Source organism: Boeremia exigua, assembly GCF_020726555.1.
Source record: "Boeremia exigua strain MPI-SDFR-AT-0100 chromosome Unknown C7974scaffold_11, whole genome shotgun sequence".
NCBI lineage: Eukaryota > Fungi > Ascomycota > Dothideomycetes > Pleosporales > Didymellaceae > Boeremia > Boeremia exigua.
Window position 1 is genome coordinate 439,330 of NW_025763528.1, and position 26,051 is coordinate 465,380.

A 26,051-nucleotide genomic window follows, 5' to 3' on the forward strand; every position below is an offset into this window, starting at 1 on the left:
TAGCACCAAGTCCGTCGCTGGTTCACAAGAGAGTTTCGGCGAGTGCCAGGCATAGAAGACTCCGAACTGCAACAGAATCCCCGTCGCATCGAGCTACTTCATCTGCGCTCTTGCCATGACATCCGCCTCATCTGATACTATCGGATGTTCGCCTCAAGGAAGACTCTAGCATATGAAGGCTGTTGACAGGTTTGCAAAGGCGACAGCGCGGATGATGTCAATGCACGTAAGTTTTCGCAAAAATTTAGATAGCTACACAAGTTGAAGAGCTTCATTCCACTATCGAGGTTCGAGCCTGAGGCTCACAACGCTATCTAAGCTCTCAAAGTTTCCAACTGTCTCCAACCTTCTCCAACTAGTTCGGGTGAAGTGCGGCGCCAAGCTCCGACAAGCTTACAAGAGGACCTTGTTGCGACGAGCGACGTTGCAGATGGCTACATCTCTGAGAAACTTAGGGCCCTTAGGCTCCAACAGACCAATGTAGATTTGCTCGTTTGTAGTGAGCGGCTCATGACGGTACTCGCAGCCGCGGACATGACAGACTTTGCCGTACTCAAAGTGGCTGCGACAAAGACCGAGGTCCCAATACTTTGTTGAACCGTAACTGCCAACCCACACCTTGCCTGTTCCGACTGGGTAAGTCACCTTGCAGTTGAAGCCCATGTAAGTTGGATTTTGCCTTGGAGCTTCTGGATGCTTGTACTCGGGATGCTCACGAACGGCTTGGTTGGGATCTGGTGCCAGAGACGGTTCACGGTGCTTGGCTGGGGCACGCGTGTAGGCCAAGCTGAGATGGTCTAGCTGCTGCTCGAGCCCCAAGATACGCGCATCGCGTTTGTTGATCTCCTTCTTGAGCTCGTTTGCCTCAATCTTGAGACCCAGAACCTCTTTCTTCATCGTATCTGAGCTCTCGTTGTGCACAGCGACCGCATTGTTGAGGTCTTTACGCAGACGTGTTTGTTCTCGAAGGTGAACGACCTTGTGCTCTTCGTACTTGAGCCTGAGACGTGAGATGGTCGCCTCCTTATCATTGAGAAGGACTCTCAGCGCGAGGTGCTCGCCGCGAAGTTCAAGATCAGCAGCTCGCAGACGCAGATCGTTCTCAGGTCCTCCGTTGGCCGCCTCGCCTCCAACAGACTGCTTGCGTCTCTTCGCGACGCGAGAGCCGTCAGCCGGCGCTTCAACTTGCTGCTGTACGCCGTCGATCAGAGTCGTAGCAGAAGGTTCAGCACCTGAGATCAAATCAGTATCGGTACAACGAGTGGAGGGTAGAGCTGGGAATAGCGTCACTGACCTGAGACGCCCTCATCGAAGTCATTAGGAGCTTGCGCGTGGGGCGAAGCACGAACTTGAGGTGGAGCTGCTGAGTTAGCGGATGAACGCGTCGAAGGCAGCTGAGCTCACCTTCAGCGCTGTATTCCGGAGGCGGCGATCGATGTTCTCCTTGAGGCGACATCCTGCTGTTTTGGTCTTGTGTTGCGCGCGCACACAAAGCTGAGGAAATAGGAGAGTGAGAGAGTGAGAGAGTGAGTGAGCGGAGTCAGGTTGGCGCGGGGTAAGGGATTTTGTGTCAGCGCTGTCAGGTTAAAATTAGGAAGTGAAGGGGAAGTCAAAACGCTGTGCCGTCAGGCCCTCGTACCGACTGCCTTCACCACATAAATTGATGGAAACTTTGACAACAGATCTAGAGCTCTCGTATATCCTGGAACAGCTGATTTTGAGCCCTACGTGGACGCCAAAATACGCGTATCTGTGAACATGCGAAATTGGGCGCGCGATTGTAGCCCATTGGATGGAGTTTCCAGGGCAAAAGGATACAACCACGTCCCATACATGTTATCTAGTGTATTTCAATAAGTGCCGTTCGGCAGACGTGACGATTAGCACCTATTCGTGCGCCTGCGGTTTATACCTTCGCGGGTTTGACCAAATGGATTGTGCCAACCGTGACACTTGGCTTGCGATGGAATTCCGGCTCAGAACAAACCATGTGGAGTCTCATGTCGTTTAGGCAGCCTCGCACGTTGAGCCAAAGACATCCACCCAGAAGACTCCAACTGGGAAATTGCTTCAGAATCGTGCACACAATGAAGATTGATGAGGGAGCCAACAGGCACGAGAACGGAATATCGACGCAATTGTGGCAATTCCTCAGTGACCTTTCGGGGTGAATGTCAACCATGCAATTAGTGATTGTCTTTCTACAAAGATGGGTTCCGGCAGTTATACCTTTAAAGGGTACTCTCCAGGAGCCATGTGACATTCTGATGCAAGCTGCCGGTGGATCTCTAAATATAGACAACATCTTTCAAAGGCATGATGCTAGGATTGCTTGCAGGTCTGGACGTGCAAAGACTCTTGCATGCTGGAGGCATTCAAAGCTGAATCCATCGCGAAAGCGCGTCGTTCCAAAACCAGACGCTCGAGCTCGGCGATCTTCGAAGGCGTTCCGGATAGGGCCATGCAACCGAGATGCTAGCACGGACCCGATGACGCTTGCCCGATCCCGGCGCCAGCCACCTTTCCCCATACTTTCGAGTACAGCAAGATGATTGGCTGCGTCGTCATGTTTCGCAGCTTCCCGATCCATAGCTCACCTCTCCAAACGTCAGGTTCCTGGATCACACGCTTCTTCTCTCTTCCATCACACCATCTACACCTGCCCGCGCATCACCCACGCCTTGTCGCAACGCACCTCAAGCCTTTTATCCATCAATTGATTGTCAACCCCGCTTGTCGTGCTTTGCTCTCCACCTTTGCACACCCATCACGTCATCTGCCTGAAAAAGAGCTTCCCGAAAGCCTCATCCAACATGACTGAGTCTGAAATCCAGCAAGGAGACAAGGGTGAGTCATTTGGAAGCCTCGGCACAATGTTGATGTTCCTATCACGCGCATCTAAGACAGCTCGCAGCTGGCGCTTAGTCGCACTCGAGCGTATGAAGGCGACAGCGTTGCGCGCAAGATGATCATACGCATGAACCTTTACAAAACCACGCCTCTGAGCAAACAACGCAAGCTAACAACACTCCGCTCTAGTATCATGGAACTGGGGCTCAGGACAACCTGGTGGTAAGGTTGCCGAGGTCAAGGAGCAAGGCGAGATTGCCATCGAATCCAATCGCGGTAATACGATCAAGAAGAACGCCGAACCTGAGAACCCTGCGGTCCATATCGAGCGATCTGGCAACGACGTCGTCAAGCGCGCATCCGAACTTCAGATTGACGAAAAGGCTGAAGGCGCCTCGAACGGTGACTCGAAGCAGGAACCTAAGGAGTCTGAGGCCGACAAGAAAGAAGAGAAGAACGAAGACGATAAACCCACTGAATCGGAGAAAAAGGATGAGGAGATGAAGGATGCCTCTGTCCCTACCGAGAAGGCGGATGAGAAGGAGAACACCAAAGAAACGAACGGGGACTCAAAGGCCGAGGCAGACGAGTCTGAGTCCAAGGATGAATCGAAAGAAGAATCCAAGGACGATACTGCCGAATCTGACAAGTCTGATGAGGCACAGGCTGGCGACAAGCGCAAGGCTAGCGAGACAAACGGCGCCGCTGCCGAGAAGAAAGCACCTGCCTCGAAGAAGACCAAGACCAATGATGAAGAAGCTGATGACGACGACAAGGCTGGAAGCGATGACAATGCCGAGGGTGGAGACAATGCTGAACCCAAGCCTAAGGGCAAGGCTGGACGTCCCAAGGCTAGCGAGAAGAAAGAGCCTGCAAAGAAGAAGCAGTCCAAGCCGGCGGCTACTGAAGATGGTCAGCCCAGACGCAGTGCCCGCAACAAGTAAATACCTACTACCACCGCCGTGGTGGCTGGTCTTAATCCCATGGCTTTGGCTTGAGTAGGGATGAGGGAGCGGAGTTGGTTGAGTCTTATTTGTTCATCAGGCGTACGGCATTGATTGATGGGAAGGTATTGGTAAAAGCCGTATGAACATTGGCGAGACGCGGTGCTCTCGCCACGTCGCAGGCGCTTGGATTGTTGGACTAAACTTTGCTTTGGACGACGTTGAGAGAGCTATATCCTGCTCCTCACGATCTGGCTTCGCGATGCAATACGATATTGGGAAGACTGGTACAGGATGCACGTAGTTGGAAAAATGTATTGTTGCTTGTGCTTATCTACTACTGCCTGTACACGTCATCAGTAAATCTTCCACGAATATCGGTAACATGCAAATATCGAACAACGCTTCGATCAGTCGGCATTTTGTACGTCAGTGAGACAAAAGCACTTGAGTCTCTACGATCCGTCTTGAAACTTAAGTATAAACAGGAATCATCAGAAAGCGAGAAAAGAAGGTGCACACAAAGAACAGCCACTTACCAAAGCGCCTCCCGCCTTCATCACACCTGCACGCGACCTGACGACCGTCAGTCACACAGTAAAGAGTCCTATAATAGAGAATGTTGGCAGCAGAAGAAGAAGCTGTTGATGTCAATTGGAAGAAGAGATGAGGCCACCCATGGTGGGAAGGAGTGTGGGGGAAGCGAAGTCTTGGCGCCTGCTTATCTTGGCTAAACACCAACGCGATGGAACCACAGTTGCCTCTAGGGGCGCCCTTTGAGTCTGTTTCCCTCCGTCACTTGCATCCAGTGTTCAGCTTGTCGCGGCAGTTCCTTGATGCGAGCATGTCGCCTGCAGCAAATCGTCACTAAGACCGGTTCAGTGTGTGATTTATCTCATCAGACATTGCAGTAAGAGCCAATACAGCAGGCATCATGCGATTGCTGAATGCGCGTACTATTGAGCTGGAGAGCTTTATTGGTGACTATCCGTCATACGCCATTCTGTCACATTGCTGGGGCGAGGATGAGGTCCTTTTCACAGATCTCTTGGACCTTACAGAGGCGAAGAAGAAGCAAGGATTCAGCAAGGTCGAGAAGACGTGCGAACAAGCGGTCAAGGATGGCTTCGACTATGTCTGGATTGACACATGTTGCATCGACAAGAGCAGCAGTGCTGAGTTGTCCGAGGCCATCAACTCAATGTTTGCTTGGTATAGAAACTCTGACAAATGCTACGCTTATCTAGCTGACGTGGATGGGCTCGGGGAGTTTGCGCATAGCAAGTGGTTCACTCGAGCTTGGACGTTGCAAGAACTCCTGGCCCCAAGCCATCTCCAAAACGGCGGCAAATCGGGCATGGACTTCTTCTCGCGCCAATGGGTCAAGCTGGGGAGCAAATCAGATCTCAGTACAAGAATCAGAGATGTCTGTGGCATCGAAAAGGCGTATCTGGAAGGCCAAAATATCTACTCAGCAAGTATTAGTATGCGCATGTCCTGGGCTGCTGAACGGCAAGCCACAAGATCAGAAGACATTGCTTACAGCTTGTTGGGTATGTTCGACGTCAACATGCCCTTGCTGTATGGCGAGGGTAAGCTGAAGGCTTTCCGACGCCTACAAGAGGAGATCATGAAGATCACTGAGGACGAAACATTGTTTGCGTGGGAGAGTGGCAATTTTCAGACAGGCTCGACTTCAGCGGATGTGTTAGCGAGCGACCCAAAAGATTTCATTGAGGCTAGGAAATTGGTTCCTTTTGCCTCCGACGAACCTGTCGTCCCGTACTCGATGACGCACAGGGGTCTTCGGATCTGGCTACAACTCTTTCGTATTGACGACCTGCAAGACGAAATCAAAGAAAGGTTGCGAAAGGCCATCCGGCCTTTGAGATCCCCAGTTATGATCTGGTCATCCGAAAATCTTATATGGGCCATTCTCAGGTGTCATGTTGCACATGATTTTCACCACTTCGTTGCAGTACCCCTACAACATGACAGAGCTGATGTCTACACACGCGATTTGAGCACCAGTGTCGCGCTCGTATCAACATATTTCTTCCCTCTTATAAGCCAACACTACGCATCAAACGACTACGCTAGAGCGAAGGAGATTTACATTCGCAATAGTCGAATCGCCTCCATTTCAAACAGCGTGCAACGACGATTCGGCTTTCTTTTTCGCAATTTGACTCGAGGTGTCGAAATTGGCCGCGAATCCTACCCGACTGATGCCTGGAATCGGCAAGATAGCATCTTGCACGGCGGAAATAACACACACAAAGATCGCTTCTGGCACGCAAGTATTGTTCTATCGCTACCCACAGCACCACATTCGACAGTCAGATATGCTACATATCTGAGCCTGGGTTGCGAGAATGGCCCCGCACGTCAAATGCCCAAAGCTTGGTGTCACCTTGGTGATGTAGCCATACCTGTGAGCGATATCGACTTGTTGACATTCCACAATACAGCTGGAGCTCAAAAGCCACGGCGTGAGGTGGACCGATATCAGGTACCACTTCAGGGTCACGAATTTGCCATCAAGGTGTCGATAGAAGAGTCACAGGTGCTTGGCCAACGGATGTTCATTGTCGACATAGAGTATACGAAGGAGGACAAGAAGCTTGGAATTCCGACTGCCTCATTGAACCGTGTAGTCACCCATCCCCGAGAAGGCTCTGCAGCTAGTAGCATTGTAGACAGTGGTCGCCCTGTGACATCGCCTACAGAAGCGGTCAATCTGTAGTGAATGACTCCGATATATCGTTGATGTAGGCTTTGGCTTCGGCTTGGACCGTGTCCTTAGTTTAGGGCCCATAATGGGGTAGGGGTTATTGCGAGCGCTGGTGTTGAAATTGTTGTACCTCTATATCAGATTTTCATTCGCATTAAACTGCTCATCCAAGGCACCTTATACGGTCAAACTTGGCGATTCTATGAAAGCCTGTCTTGGTTCAGATAATGCATTTTAGATGTTCTGAAAAGCTAGATGTCGGATACGCTATGACTTCTCTCGGATACGCCATGATTCCTCCAGGTTTCCTCGATAGAAGTAGGGGTTAGGCATGCGCTTTGTAGTTGAGATTGAAATCTTCTCACAATCATGGCGCTCATCGACTTTCCGATTTACTTTTCGTGTCGGGCAGACCCATCAATCTCGTAGACCTCGTCCAATGTTTAAAATAGAAAAGTTAAGCTCTTTTTCTATATGATTTTACACTCTACTTAATAGTATTGCTTACTTACTTTACTATACTTATTAACTATTATAATGTTTTAGTTAAAGCAACTAAAGCCAGGACATCTACTTAGTCGCAACTTCCCTTAACTGCACCGCCACTTCCTTCGCCTCGAGTCCGACAGCAATCACATCAACGCGGAATTCACAATTCTATCGAATGTGACGCTAAGAAACACACGCCGTGCCGAAGCTCTATGGGTCTAGGATCTCCTTCATTGGTGGTCCTGGAGAGATGTCCGCCGATCGGCAAAGATCTTTGCCGCCTCTTTCTTCCTGGTTTATCCATTGTCGGGAGTATGACATTTTATTGGTCGACACCTCGACTAGTAGTGCAAGGCATAAACTGTAACATAAACTTATACAGAACATCCCCAAGCTGGGGTAACAACGATTCACTAGACAAGCTCTCCTGTACACCATGACGTCAACCTTGGACTTGCATTCCTTGCCTGCTGGCTCAAGACCAGATTTTGCTGTTCGCAACAATGGACCAGAACATCTTGTTCTTGAGCGTCTCAAGCTACGAGAGTTGGCCGAAGGTTGGCCCTGCTATCGGTATGTTCTAAAACACTCGGCTCTGCCAATGTAAGCATCTTTGGATCCCATCTAATTGGCGTCTCCAGGGATGCCTGTGAGTGGCAAAATTTCGAATCCATCTTTTTTCCAGATGCGCACGTCTATACCACATGGTCAGGCCGTGTGGGCTACAAGGACTTCATCGCTGCCTCAAAAGCCGGCATGGACAAAGGTGCATTCATCATGCACCGCTGCCACGGATGTACCACCGACATTGACCCGAGCGGTGCTCGCGCCGTTACAAAACTCAAGGCTACCATAACTCAGCGCTTCGTACATGAAGGGATCGAGTTTGATGTCGAAGCCGACTGTCGTTTCTGCTTCTTCTTCGAAAAAGAAAGCGACGTCTGGGGAGCACGACTAGTTCGTCACTGGTACGAGAAGGATAAGATCATACCTGTCAATCCAGCATGCTATCCAGAAGTAGATGCAGAGAAAGCTCAGAAATACCCCCCGGGATATAGGTATCTTGCCTACTTTCAGGAGCTCACAATGGGCGTGAAGGTCTTGGATGACATGCCGGGGCATCGCCGACATGAAGGGACGCAGAACTTAATCATGCATGATCACCTGTATTGGCAAGCAAGACAATGGCTGGAACATGGTTTGCTGGAAGGCGGAGATAGTACGGTAGCGTAGATTACAGTCTGTGTGCAAGATTTGGATTTGCTATTCTCTATCGAACACCAGACACAGAATCCGGTACTTTGCCATACTTAACGTATATCGAATGGTGAACGCCTGCAAGAAAAAGGTACACTTCTAGCTGGTGAACTCGTCTGGGGTATCTTAGAAGCTTCATGAAACTCAATAACGTGTTGATCATGCGTTACTACACAACGTACACTCGAGGCTACATGTTACTCCCGACTTTTTCTTGCATAGCTGTCCGCATAACTTCCATCGGCGCAGGCCTACCTGTCCACATTTGGAACTGCTCGTACGCTTGTTCTTCCAGAACATCGATGCCCCTACAGATACGCCATCCTTTTCTATCTGCGGCAGTCTCCATCATGCCAGTCACCTGCGGTCGGTAGGCCATCTCCACCAAGACGCCAGCCTCAGAGCCAGCAAAGAGCTCAGCTGGTATCTTCTCTTTGGTCAGGTCATCCGCTGGCACACACCCAACAACCACTCGAATGGGAGCTTCCGCAGCCCTTATTGCCTCCTCGAGTGTGTTGAAGCTGCGACTGGGCACTTGATTGAAGTGTGCTGCCATTTTCTCAGCTTTCGACAAAGTTCTGTTGACTATGAATAGTTCTGAGATGCCGAGATCTTGCAATGCATAGCAAGCAGCGCGGGCAGCTCCTCCAGCTCCAAGTACCAAGCCAACCGATGATTTCAGATCGAAGTCCGCGCTTCGTTCGATGCAACGGCTGATGCCGATCCAGTCCGTATTGTCGCCATGGAGCGTACGCTTTGAACCGGCCCCTCGGGCTACGATGGTGTTGATGGCACCAACTTTCTCGGCGCTTGCGCTGACAGAATCAAGCAGCCTGCCTATCTGTAGCTTGTGTGGAAAAGTCACAGAGGCGCCTCCAAATTCGGGTCGTTTGATGATAGACTCAATAGATTCATCGACTGACGAAGTCTCGTGTAACGAGAAGTGGTGCGGTAACCCGAGCTCTTTAAAGCCAGCATTGTGCAGTGTGGGTGAGAGTGAATGGGAGATGTTGTAGCCAAAGATGAAATAATCAAGTCGACTATCGTCCATGATTGGGAATGAGAAGGGGATCGGCGATACAAGCAAGTTCCCGGAAGGCTGAACACCACTTTTGCTAAGTGTATAGACCAAGATTGGCAGACAAGCTAGCTATGGGTTGCGTTCCATGCGGCACTTGAATATTTAGCCGCTTCTTAGTTTGGCCTAGTGTCATCTGAATTGTTCAGCCGCCCGATTTTCGGATGATCGCCATCCGCGATGATACGGCCTGGAAAAAATAGCTCTTTGGTGTGTAAGTGCAATTACGGTTCGCATATTGCGTAATGTCAACATCTAAGTCTCTTCTGTCCGTACTGCACGAGCAGCTCTTGGCGTGACGTCGGTGTTTCGTTCATGTGCTCTGAGAACCGCATCGCGCATAGATTTGATTGGAGCTCGATGGGAAGTGAACAACTCAAACTGGGGTTGTCCTTGCTCTGGTAGCATCTGCAGTCCATCTACAGCAACCCAACCTCGATGTTGCAAGCTTCGAACTTGGTTGAGGAGAGGAGTTATTGGAGGGGCATAGGACAGCTGCGACAGTGTTAGTCGAAGGAAAGCTTGAGCGAGCAGCCATGGATGAACAAACCTCGACAGCAACGCCTCCAGTCAGACTTGCGAGCCAGAGCGGGGGCAAGCTTGTGTCAACCGAGCATTGCCCGTCCAAATTTTTGGTAGCAATACACGATACGACGATGGTAGGAGAATTGACATCCTCAGGCCAATAATCGGTTTTCTCTGTTAGAATGCTAATGGCTGAAGAGTTGCCTTGGCAATCTGCATCCGTTTCTAGGGCAGATCCTCTGGTCATGTCAGCACGATGGAGGACACCGCAGCTGGTAAAATGCTCTACAAGAGCTTCCGCCCTTTCCAAAGAACGATTGTGAATAAAGATTCTTCGCACACCGAGGCGAGCAAGAGCATACGTTGCAGCTCGAGCCATACCGCCTGCACCCACCACAAGAGCTGTAGTCTTTCGTTTGATAGCATTGATGGGTGAGAGGTTGTTCATGACGCAATTTGTGATCCCAATCCAGTCTGTATTATCACCATAAAGGGCGAGAGAAGGACCGGATCGATTCCTTTCAGAAAATGCGAGGCTTTTGTCTGAACGGAGAGGGACCAGAGTGTTGACTGCTCCGATGATCGACGCCTCATGGCTCATCTCATCGACGAGTGACAATACCTGACTCTTGAAAGGAGCTGTCACACTGAGTCCGCCCAGCCTCGAATGGGATATCAATTTTCGCAATTCCTCCAGTGTCGAATATTGGAATAATTTGTACACATGAGGCATCCCACTTTTTTGAAACGCGGCGTTGTGCATGGCTGGCGAGAGACTTTGTGCGATATCGTTACCGTAAATGCCAAAATTCAAAGCATCGAGGATATATGAAGTGTACAGGGCACTGTGTGATTGTTGCATGGTCAGCATCGAGGCATAAGAGCCCCAAGCAGAATGATCTTGTAGACGATGATCTGCCACTGGGTTCATACAGGTACCACAATACTGGGACATTCTTCCCAAGTGACCCGTGTTGTAGGCAATGACTGTGATCTTACGCCCAGTGGAAGAATTCATTCTGTCCACGAAGTGTCGAACTGCGAAATTATCTGCCATTGTTGTCGCTTTTTGGGTTAGGCGCAGCGCATCCACTCCAATGGTTTCAGCAAGAGTAACCCTTTCGCTCCATATTGGGCTGCTCCAGTCTCTGTGATTCCTAGACTCGACGCATTCAGCAATGATCTTGGTATGACCTCTGACTGCCATCAGTCGCTGGATCATTATCGGGTCTTGCATGAGATCGATACAGAGATAATCTGGGGCCAAGCGGAGACAATGATACAGAGCATTGCAGTAACAATCCTTCGCTTGATCGCTGGAGTCCGAATGTTGGTCAATGACCTGGAAACTCAGGATGACTGGGAGATGCGTGCTGCTTTTCGCAGCGCAGTATTGCTGGGTGATGTAATCAGCAGCGAGTCCATCGAATCCAGCTCGGTCCAAACCGATGGCCGAAAGTGGTATGAGCAGCTCAACTGCATTCGCAAGAATATCCTCCTCACGCATGCCGATCCAATACGTATCAGGTACTGGTAAAGGTATGATCAAATTGTAGGTTAATCGCTGGTTTTCCGAAAGCGTCAACCGTGGGGAGTCTAGAGGTCGGAGAGAGACCCTGTGGCGTGCAGTGATAGAGTAGAGGAAGTGTACAAAATCTTTCTCGACTTGCTTGAGAGCGAGCGGATCATGCGAAGTCTGCTCTGAAACGTTGACAACACGTGTAGAGTTGTGGTACTCGAAATTCGATATCAACCGAAGTACTGGAGCGCTGGCTTTCTGGATCGTAGACACCGTGACGGTATCCCATACACGCAGGTAACTCTGAATTCCTTGAGCATCTCTGGTTACATGAATGACTGGGTGGTCCGATGCAAACTTCGAGAGCGATGTTCGTCCAGAAGGCTCAACTGCACCCGGCCCACAAACAATGATAGTGTTTGATGGATTCTTCGTAAGCATTGAGTGCAGCAGTACAGTCTCCGCTTGACGATACTGGGCATGACCGTATTCCGATCTGTATTTGGCGCGCGAAAGCGCAGTAGCTTGGTAGAATTGGTGATCTGCATCGAGTATCTTGAAATTCAAACAGCCGGCGGCGATGACTGCGAGGGTGGAAAGCCCCGCTCCCCGAATCCCTATCAAGGCGATCGATGCATCGGATCGGTAACTCCGTATCCAGTGAGAGGTACTAGGACTGTAAGACGCTTGCTCCACTGACGGTGAGTCTTCGCGGCTGCAACGAGAAGGTGAGGTATTTGATTCATGTGAGGGCAAGTATTGGGAAAGGGAGTTCGTTTCGGTCATTGCATTGCTGGTGGCGCGCAGTGCACCAAAACTCCATCTTGTAGAGTCGAAGGGAAAACATTTAAACCACAATGTTTGGAATTTGCGCTTAGGGAAACCAAGTCGGAGTCCATTGGTTCCCCGCAACCGGCGAGCGCTAGCGCGTGTCTGTGCACACCACTGCAAATGCACTTGCTCCACAACATTACAGTAATGGAGCAAAAACCATCCCGTTCTCTGGGCTAGCACTTGCGTACCTCTATTGCTGATTCGCGCCACCGTACGGCAACACAGCAAGCCCACCTACCAGCATAGTGGTGGTTCGCATTGCTTCAGGGGCCTTTGGTCCGGACCCCACTCTTTTACATGACTTGTCCCATTTCCTGTAGTCTCTCCAGGTAACGTTGTAGTGGCTGCCAGGCCGCCAGGACGCCGCCACACCACAATCATGAGACCTGCACATGCATCGCCAAACGCTCCATCTTCTTCAAAGCGACCCCGTGTTGACAGCAATGGAATTGAGGAACCGGCGACCAGGCGCCGACTCCGAGTCAGCGAGGCCTGCGATACTTGTCGCATTCGAAAGGATCGTTGCGACGGTGGCCGGCCTACTTGCAACAACTGTCTGCATGCCAGACGCGATTGCAGCTATCGACCCACCAAAAAACGTGGTCTGAGGACTGGGTACGTTCGAGCATTGGAGACCCTGCTTGGACTACTCCTCAGTAACGTGCAAGGCCTTGATCCATGGGTGACATCTTTGTTTGAGGGGCAAGAAGTGGTTCCTTCGTTCCAGTTCAGTCAACTCGAAAGCGAACCCACAGCCGCGTCAGTCGAAGCCTTCATCGATACTTGGCGGAAAAGCACATTGCTGAAACGGATCGAGCATGCCTTGTCCGCGGAAAGTAACGACGACAGTGACGGCACTGAATCTGGCAATGTTTTCGACCGGAAGGCATTACAAGCATCCGTTCTCGCTGCTAACATGCTTCGTATGTGCGACACTGCGACTCAAGAGATCTTCGATGCTTCTCTTCCGACACCCATGGAGTCCCAAATAGCTTCACGCATGCTTCAGATTGAAGGCCCTATCACTCGACCTCGCTCACCGTATCGTAACAATTGTCCTACCGAGGCTCTGACAGAATTTGAGCCGATTGTTCTGTTACCATCAGACCTAGACTCATCCTCAGACGCTCGTAATGACACCGTTTGTCAAACAGCTGGCGTTTCTCTACCGGTCAATTGGCGGTCCCTACTCGACATTTACTTCTCTACAACACACTGCTGGCTTCCTATGTGTCAAAAACATGAGTTGCTGCGCACAGCCTATGTAATGGCTGGCGAATCTGTCGGCCAGCCTGCAGGAGCTCCAACATCTCTGGGCGAGCGCGCTTTCTTGACGGCAATCTTTTCATATGCCACATTCCTACAAGATTCTGAGGACGCTGGGACGGCTGTTACCAAGGAACCTACAGTTGTGGAGCGAGCAGTAGCCAGCTGGACTGCTGTCAGAGTCCTGTTACCCGATGACTTCGACGCCTACGAAATCGGACATGTACGCACTCTGCTGATATTGACTTTGATGAACATCGCTTGCGGCGACCGAAAACAGTCCTGGATCAGTATCGGTAGCGCCGTGTATCACGTAACAGTACTGGCTAAGCCCTATCTTCAACAAAAAAGGTCCACTAAAGATCTTGATGAGGGTACACGACGAATACTACTGTGCTGCATGAGCCTGGATTGTCTCGTAGCTGCATGGATGGGCATCCGACCTTACTTCACACGCTCAGATATATGCAACGTAGGACCTCTCCTGGCTGACAGCTTAGAAGAGTGGGAGCCATGGAAGTCTCACGACCCCTTAATCAACGTCGAATCCAACCCCCAAGCTCCAAGTCGAAGTCTCAGCACATTCAACGCGGTCATTGATTCTGTGAGCGTTCTCAATGACTTGCTGAGAGTCTCTAATGGGAGTCTGGCCAGGAAGTGCTCTCATCTCTCACAGGAAATCACCTCAGACTGGTCACAGCGTATCCCCTCCACCCCAGATTCCATGGAAACGTCTCGTAACCCGCAGCAGTTCAGTTGCTACTTGCTTGCTAACTCTGTCAGAGAGCTGATCAGGCTCCACACAGAATATGGAGCATCTGATCAAACACATCAGAGTAACCCCAGCTTGCTATCTTCGATTGACAGTGTCTCCCAAGATTTTGTCAAGGTCACGGGAAAGATATTCGTTGCCCCCATCTGCAGGATCTCTCTGTTTTTGCTGCGTCTCTCAAAGGATCCTGGCTCCCAGCCAAGGGGTGAATTTGGAAAAGAGCTCGAAAGCCTGAGAGACTGGCCCAATTTCTTACAAAGCAAGAGAATCTTGAACGCACATGATACACAGACCGAACTATCCCTGAGAAACCAACATCAGCTCCATGAAACTGAGGGCCACATTGAATCTCATGATCGAACAAATGAGCACCCGGACTTACTAGGGACTTGGTCCGAGAAACGCGGCGACGAACTCAGCTCACGACAGGCCGTCAATTACCTGAACCCAGAAGACACTGTTCTCGCTCCCGCTGGGGCTACCATTCACGACCAGTCGATATCCTTTTCCAATATGAGTCCGCTGACTTTGATGCCTACGACAGGCTCTAACGGCATAGAAGTTGCTCTGTCTGAAGACGACCTTTTTCAAAATCTGGCGAGTCTGGACTCTGCCGATTGGTGGGCTACATCTTTGCGCGCTAAGATACTATGCTGACTGACTCAATCCAGGTTGGCGAATCTCCCTGACTTTATGATGCACCTTGGCGCTCCGAATTGTTCCATTAGCAGCATGGACAAGTTCCTCGATGTGGACCCTAGTTGACATAGTCACCATACTGCATTGGGTTAGCAGGCGGCCTTGAACTTTGCCGACTCTTACTGCACGTTTAATGGACAGCGTCACGACCTTGTTACCATTCAATCCGCAACCCTAGTCTACACCCTCCATTCTGTCACAAAAAGTCATTGAAGAAGATTGCAGCGCACAATGACCGCTTTCAAACCCGCCATCCTATCTGCATCGCTCGGTCGTGCTTGGCTACATGATTTCGAGAAAAAGGTGCAACACGCTGCAGAAAAAGGCTTTGAAGGCATCGAAGTCTTCTACGAGGACTTGGATCACCTTGCGAAGAAGCTTTTCAGCGTCGAGAATCCAAGCAACAATCAGATACTAAGTGCTGCTGAGCACGCAAGACAGATACTAGATGAAACACAAATCACGGTCATTGGCCTGCAGCCGTTTCTATTTTACGAAGGATTGCTCGACAGACAACAGCACGCTAGACTCATAGAAAAGATTCATTTCTGGTTCAAAATCGCCACACGTCTACGAACGAGTACAATCCAGATCCCAGCAAACTTTCTCCCAGCGGAGCAGTTGACGGGTGATCTGGACATCATTGCCGCTGATCTGAAAGAGCTGGCAGGCCTTGGTTCCAAAGAAGAACCTCCGATCCGCTTTGCCTACGAGAGTCTATGTTGGAGTACACATATTGACACATGGGAGAAGTCGCTGCTGGTTGCCAATATGGTCAACAGACCCAACTTTGGGCTTTGCCTCGACACGTTCAACATTGCAGGTCGCGTGTGGGGAGATCCAGCTTCTCCGACTGGCAAAACTCCTAATGCGGAAGCAGATCTAGAAGCGTCGCTTGAGAGACTCCGTCGCGACATGCCTCTTGACAAAGTTTTTTATATCCAGGTCGTCGATGCGGAGCGTATGGAATCTCCACTCATCAGCGGACATCCATTCCACGTTGATGGAAATCCACCACGGATGAATTGGTCGCGGAATGCTAGAGCATACATGTATGAAACAGATCGTGGGGCCTATCTTCCAGTGGAAGACGTCGCTCGCGCGATCATCGAAGGGTTGGGATACAAAGGATGGGTATCGATGGAATTATTCTCCAGGACTATGTCCGAACCCGACGAAAACGTGCCAGCATCGCATGCTGAACGTGGAATGGCGGCGTGGAGAAAATTCACTCAACGTCTTCAACTTGGATAGTGTGATGCACGCCGAAATAGGAACATACGAAATGAAAGAACTTTAAGTCGGGACACGCGTGCATTGAAGGAATAACCCCGAACAATATTGTTCAAACCGCTATTACTACCTCAAGAGACATCTTGTTCATGAAGAACATGAATTGATTCCCGGGCTTCTTTCTGCTTCTTCACGCAACACCTCACGCGCGCCAGCGGCGTCCATCTTTTTCGAAGCTTCTTCGCCGGCCCACAGTCTATACTGTTCCTCGATCTGATACGCGATGACGCGCGTACCCTCTACACAAGCCCAACCAAAACCTTCTGCTGCTTCGATTGTTCGAGTCCTTCTTGGCTTGAAGCACATGTCTAGCAGCACACCTTTCTGCTCACGACTGAGAAGGTTCTTGAGCAGAGCCTGCATCTTGATTTCCTCAGCAGTCTTGGGTTCAAGGTCCGGCACAGTGCCTACAATATAGTACGGCGTGTGCAGACTCTCGGTTTCGTCGGAAATGATATGGATGAGCTCGGGTGGATGCGGGAGTCGCTTGCTATCAGCTTTCAAATCTTCCACTTCCTTCTCGTCTCGATTCAAGATGTAGATGACCGAGGCTTTGAAGTGTGTGTGTAATGCGTAGACAGCGGCTCGGCTTGCTCCACCGGCGCCCACGATTAATGCGGGTCGATCCAGAACCGGCTGATTGTACGGGCTCTTCTCTAATAGACTGCCTTTGATACCGAGCCAGTCGGTGTTGGTACCACGCAGACGCGTGGAGTCATTCGGGTCGCGATTCACATTGTTGCACGCGCCAATCTGAACGGAAAGATCATCGATCGCGTCTAGGTGCGGCATGATCGAGGTTTTGTAAGGCATGGTAACCACCAATCCTGCTGTGTCCGAGTTACGCGCTAAGGCTAAAAGGGAGCCGATGGTCGCGCATTCGGTAGCATAAAAGGTCCAAGGTAGATCCAGGGAGGCGGTGATGAAGTTGTGCATGGTAGGGGCGATCGAGTGACCAACACCAATGCCCACCAGATGTAGACTCTTGGCTTGCTTTGTTTCGCCCATTTTCGCTGTGGCGGTAATCTTGGTTTAACTCTTTCGACACGTGATGCGTGTAGACTGACTGAATAGGCCTTGATACTTCGATCGCGGGCTCGCTGAGACAAGGAATATACACTGGCTTGAAAGAGGGTTCTGACTTCTCAAGAACAGCCATCCTCATGACATGTTGTACGGGACCCGCTCGGGTGTTAGTGCGTTTCCAGTGGCGGGTAAGAACTTAGCCAAAATCCAACACACCACAAGCCAAGAACCACAACATGTCGCTAAGCAACCCTGGAGTTCCGCAATCGATCACATCGTAGTATTGTATTCTTGAGAAAAGACCTTTCCCAACCTTTGACAAGCGAGCGATAGATAGAGAATCACTCATTCACGTCACCGCTGCATTGTACAGGGAATTGTGTCAGGAAAACGTCACCTTACTCTAAAAACGATCACACGACAATTGGACTTTTAATAGAGGCTAATATGAGATGTTCGGTTCTGCCTTGGATGGAGTGCTCTAAGGGAAGTCTTCTGTGGGGACTTAGTTTGGTAGCTCTTATACGTCGTCTCTCAGCTGTCTTCCTCAATCAAATGTCCGCTTCAGCATCTTCTCCAGCCCATGCCCTCTGTAATATTCGCCGGATGGAGTCGCGATCGATGTCGCGCGGATTCCAATATGGTTTCGAGACAGCGATTTCGGTCGCTACCTCGATATCACTTTCCTTCATGCCGAGGTCCTTCAGACCCCGTTTTACTCCAAGCTTGGTCAAGAGAGCGTTGAGTCCATGAATATCATCTCCATTGCTTTCCGGAATGGTATCTGCCAATATGGCCATAGTTTTTGGTATCTTGGGCGCATTGTATGCGAGCGCGTGAGGTAGGACACACGTGTGTGTCTCAGTATGGGGCAAGTCAAAGCCTCCGCCGAGGGCATGGCAAAGCTTGTGGTGGAGCGACATACCAGCAGCCCCAAGACAAATGCCACAAAGCCAAGCTCCGTAAAGCGCTAGAGATCTTCCTTCTGTGTCCTTTGGGTCGGTCATGAGTTTCGGGAGAGCCAAGGCAATCGATCGAATCCCTTCCTGTGCGTAAAGACTGATGATCGGGTTCCTTTTCCGTGCGTACAGAGCTTCGACCGCGTGAGTGATTGCGTTTATGCCACTTGTGGCAGTGAGAGATACCGGTAGTGTTAACGTCAGATATCATCATAGATTACAACTGTAGGCAAAATCTTCGGGTTTGAAGTGGTCTGCTTGACGCCGTTCGCTGTCTCGCCCAGGATAGGGGTGACCTCACTTCCGGCATAAGTAGTGGGAATAGCGATGTGAGGCAGATTTATATCCATGCTAACGGCTTTTCCCAGTCCAATGGTACTGCCCCCACCAATAGACACGATGGCGTCGGCCCCAGTCATCTCCGCCATTGCGCGCACGCGCGGCCAGTTGAATTTACCCCTCCGCTGACAACGGTTGAGTTGGCTCGGAGTTCACGGAGGTTCGAAACCACAGCGGCTCAGAACTTAGCCGTGTTCCCCATCATCATGGCCGAACTACAATATTGAGTGCAACGAAAGTATACAATCGATTGGACTAAAGCTGAATGAGCTCTGGCAGTCCAACTTTGCTTCTGCAGTTCCGTTTCAACATCGTCACCTCAAGATGCTGACGACCGAAAACATCACCGAAAACGTTCACCTCATCAACTCTACCTGCCCGGATGGTCGTCTAAGGTTCCTCTTGGAGCGACTCGTGACACACCTACATGATTTCGTACGCGAGACTCGACTCAATACTTCAGAATGGGAAGCTGCGATCAAGTTTCTTACTGAAGTCGGTCAAATCAGTAGTGACGTCCGACACGAGTTCATCTTGCTATCCGATATTCTTGGATTGTCGCTTCTAGTTGACTCAATTGATCACCCAAAACCGCCTGCGTCAACGGAAGGGACTGTCTTAGGCCCTTTTCATCATTCTCATGCGCCCCATCAACCACATGGTGCGAGCATCATCCACGATGAAGATGGCGATCCTATGCTTGTCATCGGCACAGTCAAAGACACGCATGGAAATCCTATTTCCGGGGTCCGGGTGGATGTCTGGGAGACAGATTCGAACGGCTTCTATGATGTCCAGTATGAGGACCATACAGGTCCAAATGGGCGAGCCGTGATGGAGACTGATGAGAACGGCGAATTCTGGTTCAATGCTGCAGTACCAGTTCCATATCCCATCCCACACGATGGACCAGTTGGCAAGCTACTCCAAAAGCTAAAGCGGCATCCGTACCGACCTAGTCACTTCCACTTCATGTTAGAGAAGCCGCATTATGATCGACTTATCACTGCACTTTACAGACGCGGTGACCCATACGAGAAGACTGACGCTGTCTTTGGGGTCAAAGATACTCTCGTCATAGATCTATATACTGTTGCGGATATCGAAGGATTGGCAGAAAAATACGGGGTTTCGCCCTCCACCAAATTGCTCAAATACGACTTTGTTCTTGTGTCAGATGATGAGGTCAAAACTCTCAGACACCGCCTGGCAGAGCAGGCCTTGCAAGAGTTGGATCTTCCAGGGATCGTGGTGATCAATGGGATGCTTGTTCCCGAGTGCGATTGAGTTGTACATCCCAGCAACATACACAGACTAGCACAGCAAGGTTCAGAATTTAGCTTCCATGACATACGAGTATCTATGAAGGAATGCCCAGAGCTTTCCTCCAGTTCTAAGATGATGCACAGCATATTCAATAGCAGCCTCATACCCATAAACTCCCAGTCCACAAATAACCGCCTCCGCTTTATCGCTCAAGTGACTACGATGCCGGAAATTCTCGCGCTTATACACGTTGCTGACAGGCACTTCCACAAATGGAATATCAACGCCCGCTAACGCGTCCCTGATCGCAACGCTCGTATGTGTAAATGCGCCAGGGTTGATGATAATGGCGTCGACCTTGCCGCGCGCCTCGTGAATGCGGTCGATCAGTATGCCCTTGATTTGACTGAATGGCAGCGAAGGTGATCAATAAGCGTTCACACTGAAGACGGGCGGCGTTTAAGACAGAGGAAAATGTCGTGTTGCCGTGAACAGATGGTTCGCGGGTGCCAAGAAGGTTGAGATTAGGGCCGTTGATGAGGAGAATTGATTTTGCCATTGTTACAGATTGGAAGAGTAGTAGAAAGAGTAACGATACCGCCAGGAGCGTCAGAAGAGCATATTAACTGATTCGCAGCGGCTGTTTGCGAGGCTCCTGAGTCTATGAGGTAGCTAAATGCATGTTGACCATGCCCGGATGGAGCAAAAGCCATCCCTCAAAGTCACACTATCACAGGACAGGCAGCCTTGTGCTTGCCGAAGGTGCACAAACCGTACGTCAATCGAGCACAGAATCTCCAACAAGGTTCGATGGTTTATTTTAGGCCATGTGCGTCTCAGCTTTGTGACATTCTGGTTAGGTCGGCAGTGTATCAGGCATGTACAATTTGTTGAATAAAGATCAGAAAAGCATCAAACCTTGGCTTTCAAGGTCCACTGTCTCCCTAAGCATGCCCATCGACTGAACAAGCAGGCGATCAGACTCAGCGCAAGAATAGCGGTGAGGAACCCTACCATAGGCTGTGGGCCAACCTTCTCTACCAGTTCGCCGCTGATCGGAATGCAGATCAGGGTTGCCAGACTTGCGATGAAGTACATCGAGCCATAGTATCTCCCAAACTCGTCGGCCCTACAGAGCTGGCCAACACATGCCGGTGTCAGCGCCATCCAACTACCTGTCCCGAAACCGAAGAGGGCAGAAAAGGTGTAGAGGGCGGGAAGAGAGGTTGAACCGAACGGAAGCCAAAGAACGAGCATGAACACCAGGGTGAAGACGATCATGATCGCGAGGGTGTTGAAGCGACCGATTTTATCCGCGACATATCCTGGGAGAATTCGGCCAAGGCAAGAGACGCCATTGAGAGTAGCAATGATGAAGAACCCAGTGTCAGCTGAGAATGTTGTACTCAAGGTAGCGTACGTCGGTAAGATGCCTAAAGCGCCGAAAAGCACGACCTCGAAGCCGAAGACACTGATGGTGAGAAAGCTCAGACGCAGATCAGCATATATAGATAGTGAGACGATGGATCTCTTCTTCGTATTGGCCGATGGAGGTAACCGCGCCTTGATGAGGATATTGCCGATAGTGAAGCAAAGAAGAAACACAAAGCCAAGAATTCGTAGTGACCAAGTATAGCCATACTTTGGGAACGTTGTTCTCAACATCAGAGGAATAACCAGGCCGCCACAGCTTGAGCCCATCATTGCAATTCCTTGGGTCAATCCTTGACTTGGTCAGCAGGTATACGATGAAACAGTTGGTTGATCTGAGCTGACCTCGCCTCTGCTTGAACCAATGTGCAACTACTGCCAAACTGGTCGTCATCAAGAGTGCGCCTGCAATGCCTCCCAGCACTCCGCAACAAAGCATCATCTGCCAAAACGTTCTACATTCGGCGAGTAAAAAGACCATAAGCAACTCTGCGAGGCTACCGCACAGCGCGATCCATCGGGGACCGTAGCGATCGAAAAGTGGTCCAACGAAGAGACCTCCAGCGAGCGAAAGGTAGACGAATACTGAAGGTATCCATCCGATTGTGCTAGCCGATAGGTGTGCGAGCTGATGCTGACTCCAGTAATCTTGTAATAAGCCGAGAGAGACCTGCAAGCCGAGCGATGGGAATAATAACAACCAAGCTGATAAAACAACAAGCCACGCCCGTGTTCCACCTTCAGGAAAGGAATCTTCTTCGTCGACTCTCGCTAGGTGGGGATGTGTGAACGTGTCACCGTCACCAGCTTGTGCGTACTTCTCCGCATCGCTCTCCCTCTTGGAGCGACCGGTCAATCGTGATACCGTCCGCACTAAACCGTCCCAAACTTCTTCCGGCTCTTCAAGTGCTCTTCCATCGGTCGATGGGCGGACGTGCACAGCTGTATTTGCTATCGGATCCATTTCGGTTGCGTAGGTAGCTCGTAATGCTGCTGTTCTTCGTGATGTAGGCCTCCGCTGCGCGCAGAATTTGCGCTTCGAGAAGTGCGAGAAACCTTGGAGTGAATTTTGCACTGTCAGCCTGACGGGCTGCTTTGCGATATAAAGCTCTCTGGACGTTTTATCCGAAATAGTCGTTTCGGTAACTCCGTCTTGGCAGGCGCGCGTTTTGACAACAATCCACTCCTAGCTGCATCACACAATGCGATTTTCACGTCTTTACCGCCCTAATGTCTGTAAATGTTGATGTATGCGGTGGACCGGTTGCGGTCCCGACTGGTCGATACCTAACTAGCTCGGGTGCCCCGCTCCAACCGCCTTGAAGAACTCCGAACTCCAGGCCCAAGGATTTCACCGACAACGTTTTGGTCCGAGATTGTTGATCTTTGACATTGTACATGTACTGCGCCTGAGTTTCTCGGCCGAGCCGAGCACAATGCACAATTGACTAGGGAACAGAGCAGCAACGGTTGTTAGTACTTAGTGTTTACTTGTGAGGTAGTAAATCTGTCTTGGAAGGCGAGATAGCTCGTTGGTGAAAGTCAGCCGCAGTACCCTACAACGTGCGCCCTAGTTGCCCTCCACGCCCTACGCCAGACCATTGGCTAGGAATGAATATTACATGGCGAAGAAACCAGTGAGAGGCCCGTGGAGAGTCCACTTGCCACCAAACACTCGATCGTTGTCGACTCTACGCCCAATCCCCTGCAATAACATCTTTGATCATGTTATTGCGTGCTGGCTTGTTCTTATCGATCGACTTTTGAATATAAGTAAAAGATCTGAGATAGAGCAGGCGGATTCTTGCAGGAAGAGTCGCGAAGAAGTGAAGGTTGTTTGTCTTCTTCACGCTCGATGGCATAAGATGGTGAGGAAACGTGGTCCGTATCGGCTCTACAATCATATGATCTGTTGATCTCTTCCACGTTAGCACTCGAGGATAGGCCGTTTTGGCTAACAAGCTTATCGGCTTTAACGATGACATTCGTTCGATACCTGAGCACCTCTTAGGTAGGTAGTGGTTACGACTGTTCCAGATCAAATCTCTGACATCGAGTTGACCAATGTTCTTGATAGATGGAAATCACTATGCCTTCTCATATGCCAACCTTCTTTGTTCCAGCGTGCGAGAGACGTGACCCGACCTCACTGTCGTTCTTCCTACACGCAACACGTGTCTCAGAAACATGCTCTTTTGCGTTTCCAACAGTCGCATGTACTGTCTTGACTGTTGGTGCTCAAAGTCACATTTTCGTGGTCTTTAAAGCTTGCAGCTGAAGTTCTTTCACCTCGATTCAGCTCTGCTTCACTTACAGTCTCTCATCTTACGTTGGACCCTTACCCGACCGCTTGCGCAGCCCCGCAGATCAAAATTGTCCTTGCAAGTGTCGCATCACACACACTCTGATTCAAAATGTCGGCTCGAAACGCCCTTCGTCAAGTCTTCCGCCATGGTCCACGAGAGAGGGTCAGTGAAGACGCATTTCCACTTAGCCTGAAGCGAACATCTGGAACGTCCGCCGGTGTCGATTCCAACAACAAATGCGACGCCGTGGTCCCGGAGAATAAACGAAGCAAATCACTCACCACACCACTCCCTAAGACACCAGAGCCGTTCGGCCTCGCAGACATCGTCGAAGAAGCGCATGTTGGCACGCCATCAACGATCGAAACTGCGTCGCTTACAGAGACACTTACTTCACTGGAACTCGATATTAGCACATTCTCGACGCGCGAGCTCGTCTATGCCACACTTGACGAGGCCAAGAGCACAGCCGATTCCCACCTCGACACCATTAGCACCATGTTAGCGCTACTCGAGGCTCTCGATGGTTTCAGTGCCACCATAGCAAAGCTGAAGAACGAGATTGTGGAAAAGAAGCAAGCATGTGAAGGGAAGGTGGCAATGTTGGAGGCTGTTGAACGGGCAATTGAAGGCATGGTTTTCCCAGGAGAGCAACAAGAGCAAAACGTGAGACGTGACTAAGGGCGGTAGTTGCGTGAAAATGTCCGGCTGGATAGGTTTTCTAGCATCGCACTATGACCTGGAGCATGAGGAGATTACGAGATCGCAAGTTATACCGAGTAAATGACTCAGGTGGCAATATGTCTAGCCTTTGGGACCCAGTGAGCTTCTGTGAGGCAGGGATCGAATGACACAGTGATTTTTGAATCGTTTTCGCGGCTCTCCAACCTTAAAAGAGTATCATGGGTTTTTGGTGTAGCGTTATTTGTGTTCGCTGTTGCCTGGTATCCACACTTGCAGGGCAGTGTGCCTTGAATTTCTCCTTCACTTCACCGCGCCAATATAGTTGCGAGGGCAACGGCCCGCCGCTACTAATTCCTCTGCCACAAAAACACTTCGCATTACTGCAACTCTTTGCTATTGCAACAACACTACCAGACTCCCAACGTCCCGACAGCGAGATCTGTCTTCGAGCACTGCCGGGGTACTTCCTCACGCGCAACTACCGAAATGGAACCACCTGCACCCGAAAACTCGAAGGCGCGCACCATCAAACGCGAGGCCCAATCCACCTCTGGTAAACAGTCACCACTTGCCAATCGTCGTTCGCGCTCACTCTTTCTAGACTTCGATTCCACGCATCGTGGAGGCGACACGTCGGGTGTGCATGGCCACGATCTCGGTAAGCCTTACCTCCTAAATTTCCCGATCGTGACTGACCTTCGCGCAGCCGCCGAAACTCGAGTTCCCGATGGTTCCACTTATCGTACGGTACCGGCCGAAGCTCTTGAGCATACGCACACTGCAGGTGGGGTCCCAGATGGTGGTGAGGTGGCGACGAAGAAACGTAGGGTCGCGACGCTTGCCGGAGGCTCCTGTGATGCCGACCGCGATTGGAAGACCAAGTTCTTCTTTCAAGAACAGTCTATCCTGTCCATGAAACATGACCGCTTGGTCCACCAACAAGAGGTTCTTGAGTACCGCAAGAAGATATCCGACCTCGAGCTGAAAGCCGCATTTCACGAAAACTACCACAAGGCATTGCATGCAAAGTGTCAACAAGAATTAGCCATTCAAAAGAACACGAATGAAAACGTCGTGCTTGCTCTACAGGAAGAGATCATCCAGAAGAATTTGAAGATCAACAAGGTCGAGCAGAGCAATCTTGAGCTGAAGCTGGCTTGCGATGAGTTGAGTACTTGCTGCAAGCAACAGTCGGTCGAGATTCAACGCCTCAAGAAGTTTCGGGATACCATGCGTCCACCTCTCGGCTCGACTTCACTGTATCAGAGTGAGATTTCTTCGTCTGTGACTCCTCAGCCGACTGCAGATCATCCGCTTCCCACCAACAAGACCTTCACGCACCCAGACGCACCCCGCCAGAACAAGACGTTCGAAGATCATGAAGAGAAATTCAAGCACAGACTCAGTCAAGGCAAAGTATGGCCCTACAAGTATGGCTCCAACAACTACTGGGACCTCGGTCTCTGCTATACTCACTTCTGCACCAAGAACGTCTGCAAGACGCCCAACTGTGAGTATCGTCACAGTCCTCTGACTGATGAAGAGCGCTGCTACATACGCCGCCTCCAGCCTGTCGGCGGCAAATTCCTCCAGGACTTTGCCATCACGAATGACGACGTTAACGATGGTTTCGTCTAGAAGTTCACATGGGATCTTCGCCTGCTTTGTTACACTCCACTGGCGATGCAAGTTTACCTTCACATCTTTCTGACGGCATCTTTTGGTGTTGAGGTTGGATTGCCAGCACGATGCGTGTCTCGAGATACTTAGTTGTCGACAC

General features: G+C 50.4%; 14 protein-coding genes across 14 annotated transcripts; 8 read left to right on the forward strand and 6 right to left on the reverse strand.

Moving 5' to 3' along the window:
- Positions 1–268: 268 nt before the first annotated feature.
- C7974DRAFT_44385 (uncharacterized protein) lies at positions 269–1,624 on the reverse strand. The gene is made up of 3 exons (XM_046145473.1): positions 1,405–1,624; positions 1,295–1,360; positions 269–1,232 (listed from the first exon to the last, which is right to left on the reverse strand). The coding sequence occupies exons 1-3, from the start codon at positions 1,454–1,456 to the stop codon at positions 394–396; spliced, it is 957 nt and encodes a 318-aa protein (XP_045993210.1). The 5' UTR covers positions 1,457–1,624; the 3' UTR covers positions 269–393.
- A 935-nt stretch (positions 1,625–2,559) lies between these two features.
- C7974DRAFT_44367 (uncharacterized protein) lies at positions 2,560–4,232 on the forward strand. The gene is made up of 2 exons (XM_046145462.1): positions 2,560–2,847; positions 3,040–4,232. The coding sequence occupies exons 1-2, from the start codon at positions 2,814–2,816 to the stop codon at positions 3,792–3,794; spliced, it is 789 nt and encodes a 262-aa protein (XP_045993211.1). The 5' UTR covers positions 2,560–2,813; the 3' UTR covers positions 3,795–4,232.
- A 496-nt stretch (positions 4,233–4,728) lies between these two features.
- On the forward strand, positions 4,729–5,397 carry C7974DRAFT_285435 (heterokaryon incompatibility protein-domain-containing protein; the record flags this gene model as incomplete). Its single annotated transcript, XM_046137619.1, has 1 exon — positions 4,729–5,397. A coding segment is annotated over one exon (669 nt), but the record flags the coding sequence as incomplete, so codon positions are not given.
- Positions 5,398–7,548: 2,151 nt separating this feature from the next.
- Positions 7,549–8,357, forward strand: C7974DRAFT_44450 (uncharacterized protein). Its single transcript, XM_046145507.1, has 2 exons — positions 7,549–7,590; positions 7,659–8,357. Exon 2 carries the CDS (start codon positions 7,774–7,776, stop codon positions 8,248–8,250), a length of 477 nt encoding a protein of 158 aa, XP_045993213.1. The 5' UTR covers positions 7,549–7,590; positions 7,659–7,773; the 3' UTR covers positions 8,251–8,357.
- Positions 8,358–9,527, reverse strand: C7974DRAFT_44451 (uncharacterized protein). The gene has a single exon (XM_046145508.1). The coding sequence runs from the start codon at positions 9,323–9,325 to the stop codon at positions 8,465–8,467; it is 861 nt and encodes a 286-aa protein (XP_045993214.1). The 5' UTR covers positions 9,326–9,527; the 3' UTR covers positions 8,358–8,464.
- Positions 9,467–12,234, reverse strand: C7974DRAFT_44446 (uncharacterized protein). Its single transcript, XM_046145503.1, has 2 exons — positions 9,903–12,234; positions 9,467–9,847 (listed from the first exon to the last, which is right to left on the reverse strand). Exons 1-2 carry the CDS (start codon positions 12,180–12,182, stop codon positions 9,608–9,610), a joined length of 2,520 nt encoding a protein of 839 aa, XP_045993215.1. The 5' UTR covers positions 12,183–12,234; the 3' UTR covers positions 9,467–9,607.
- Positions 12,235–12,393: 159 nt separating this feature from the next.
- On the forward strand, positions 12,394–15,309 carry C7974DRAFT_342514 (uncharacterized protein). The gene is made up of 2 exons (XM_046139299.1): positions 12,394–14,888; positions 14,940–15,309. The coding sequence occupies exons 1-2, from the start codon at positions 12,610–12,612 to the stop codon at positions 15,031–15,033; spliced, it is 2,373 nt and encodes a 790-aa protein (XP_045993216.1). The 5' UTR covers positions 12,394–12,609; the 3' UTR covers positions 15,034–15,309.
- C7974DRAFT_44460 (xylose isomerase-like protein) lies at positions 15,063–16,284 on the forward strand. The gene has a single exon (XM_046145514.1). It carries the CDS (start codon positions 15,199–15,201, stop codon positions 16,219–16,221), a length of 1,023 nt encoding a protein of 340 aa, XP_045993217.1. The 5' UTR covers positions 15,063–15,198; the 3' UTR covers positions 16,222–16,284.
- On the reverse strand, positions 16,285–17,498 carry C7974DRAFT_44457 (uncharacterized protein). Its single transcript, XM_046145513.1, has one exon. The coding sequence runs from the start codon at positions 17,266–17,268 to the stop codon at positions 16,348–16,350; it is 921 nt and encodes a 306-aa protein (XP_045993218.1). The 5' UTR covers positions 17,269–17,498; the 3' UTR covers positions 16,285–16,347.
- Positions 17,499–17,837: 339 nt separating this feature from the next.
- Positions 17,838–18,651, reverse strand: C7974DRAFT_442122 (putative maleylacetate reductase; the record flags this gene model as incomplete). The annotated part of the gene is made up of 1 exon (XM_046145392.1): positions 17,838–18,651. The coding sequence occupies exon 1, from the start codon at positions 18,291–18,293 to the stop codon at positions 17,838–17,840; it is 456 nt and encodes a 151-aa protein (XP_045993219.1). The 5' UTR covers positions 18,294–18,651.
- A 98-nt stretch (positions 18,652–18,749) lies between these two features.
- C7974DRAFT_365714 (Intradiol ring-cleavage dioxygenase) lies at positions 18,750–19,871 on the forward strand (the record flags this gene model as incomplete). The annotated part of the gene is made up of 1 exon (XM_046139838.1): positions 18,750–19,871. The coding sequence occupies exon 1, from the start codon at positions 18,909–18,911 to the stop codon at positions 19,869–19,871; it is 963 nt and encodes a 320-aa protein (XP_045993220.1). The 5' UTR covers positions 18,750–18,908.
- An 884-nt stretch (positions 19,872–20,755) lies between these two features.
- C7974DRAFT_44474 (major facilitator superfamily domain-containing protein) lies at positions 20,756–22,475 on the reverse strand. The gene is made up of 2 exons (XM_046145523.1): positions 21,627–22,475; positions 20,756–21,574 (listed from the first exon to the last, which is right to left on the reverse strand). Exons 1-2 carry the CDS (start codon positions 22,243–22,245, stop codon positions 20,763–20,765), a joined length of 1,431 nt encoding a protein of 476 aa, XP_045993221.1. The 5' UTR covers positions 22,246–22,475; the 3' UTR covers positions 20,756–20,762.
- Positions 22,476–23,695: 1,220 nt separating this feature from the next.
- Positions 23,696–24,268, forward strand: C7974DRAFT_442134 (uncharacterized protein; the record flags this gene model as incomplete). Its single annotated transcript, XM_046145393.1, has 1 exon — positions 23,696–24,268. One exon carries the CDS (start codon positions 23,696–23,698, stop codon positions 24,266–24,268), a length of 573 nt encoding a protein of 190 aa, XP_045993222.1.
- Positions 24,269–24,757: 489 nt separating this feature from the next.
- C7974DRAFT_416555 (uncharacterized protein) lies at positions 24,758–25,909 on the forward strand (the record flags this gene model as incomplete). The annotated part of the gene is made up of 3 exons (XM_046143996.1): positions 24,758–24,824; positions 24,873–24,929; positions 24,978–25,909. The coding sequence occupies 3 exons, from the start codon at positions 24,758–24,760 to the stop codon at positions 25,907–25,909; spliced, it is 1,056 nt and encodes a 351-aa protein (XP_045993223.1).
- Between the last annotated feature and the right edge of the window lie 142 nt (positions 25,910–26,051).

Excerpts from the sequence above, each read along its gene's own strand:
- C7974DRAFT_44385 (XM_046145473.1), bottom strand. The coding sequence starts at position 1,456 with ATGTCGCCTCAAGGAGAACATCGATCGCCGCCTCCGGAATACAGCGCT. Across the intron at positions 1,361-1,404 it reads TCCGGAATACAGCGCTGAAG|CTCCACCTCAAGTTCGTGCT; the intron begins GTGAGCTCAGCT and ends CTAACTCAGCAG. Across the intron at positions 1,233-1,294 it reads CTTCGATGAGGGCGTCTCAG|GTGCTGAACCTTCTGCTACG; the intron begins GTCAGTGACGCT and ends ATTTGATCTCAG.
- C7974DRAFT_44367 (XM_046145462.1), top strand. The coding sequence starts at position 2,814 with ATGACTGAGTCTGAAATCCAGCAAGGAGACAAGG. Across the intron at positions 2,848-3,039 it reads AATCCAGCAAGGAGACAAGG|TATCATGGAACTGGGGCTCA; the intron begins GTGAGTCATTTG and ends ACTCCGCTCTAG.
- C7974DRAFT_44450 (XM_046145507.1), top strand. The coding sequence starts at position 7,774 with ATGGACAAAGGTGCATTCATCATGCACCGCTGCCACGGATGTACCACC.
- C7974DRAFT_44451 (XM_046145508.1), bottom strand. The coding sequence starts at position 9,325 with ATGGACGATAGTCGACTTGATTATTTCATCTTTGGCTACAACATCTCC.
- C7974DRAFT_44446 (XM_046145503.1), bottom strand. The coding sequence starts at position 12,182 with ATGACCGAAACGAACTCCCTTTCCCAATACTTGCCCTCACATGAATCA. Across the intron at positions 9,848-9,902 it reads CTGGAGGCGTTGCTGTCGAG|CTGTCCTATGCCCCTCCAAT; the intron begins GTTTGTTCATCC and ends ACACTGTCGCAG.
- C7974DRAFT_342514 (XM_046139299.1), top strand. The coding sequence starts at position 12,610 with ATGAGACCTGCACATGCATCGCCAAACGCTCCATCTTCTTCAAAGCGA. Across the intron at positions 14,889-14,939 it reads AGTCTGGACTCTGCCGATTG|GTTGGCGAATCTCCCTGACT; the intron begins GTGGGCTACATC and ends GACTCAATCCAG.
- C7974DRAFT_44460 (XM_046145514.1), top strand. The coding sequence starts at position 15,199 with ATGACCGCTTTCAAACCCGCCATCCTATCTGCATCGCTCGGTCGTGCT.
- C7974DRAFT_44457 (XM_046145513.1), bottom strand. The coding sequence starts at position 17,268 with ATGGGCGAAACAAAGCAAGCCAAGAGTCTACATCTGGTGGGCATTGGT.
- C7974DRAFT_44474 (XM_046145523.1), bottom strand. The coding sequence starts at position 22,245 with ATGGATCCGATAGCAAATACAGCTGTGCACGTCCGCCCATCGACCGAT. Across the intron at positions 21,575-21,626 it reads TTGGTTCAAGCAGAGGCGAG|GATTGACCCAAGGAATTGCA; the intron begins GTCAGCTCAGAT and ends GACCAAGTCAAG.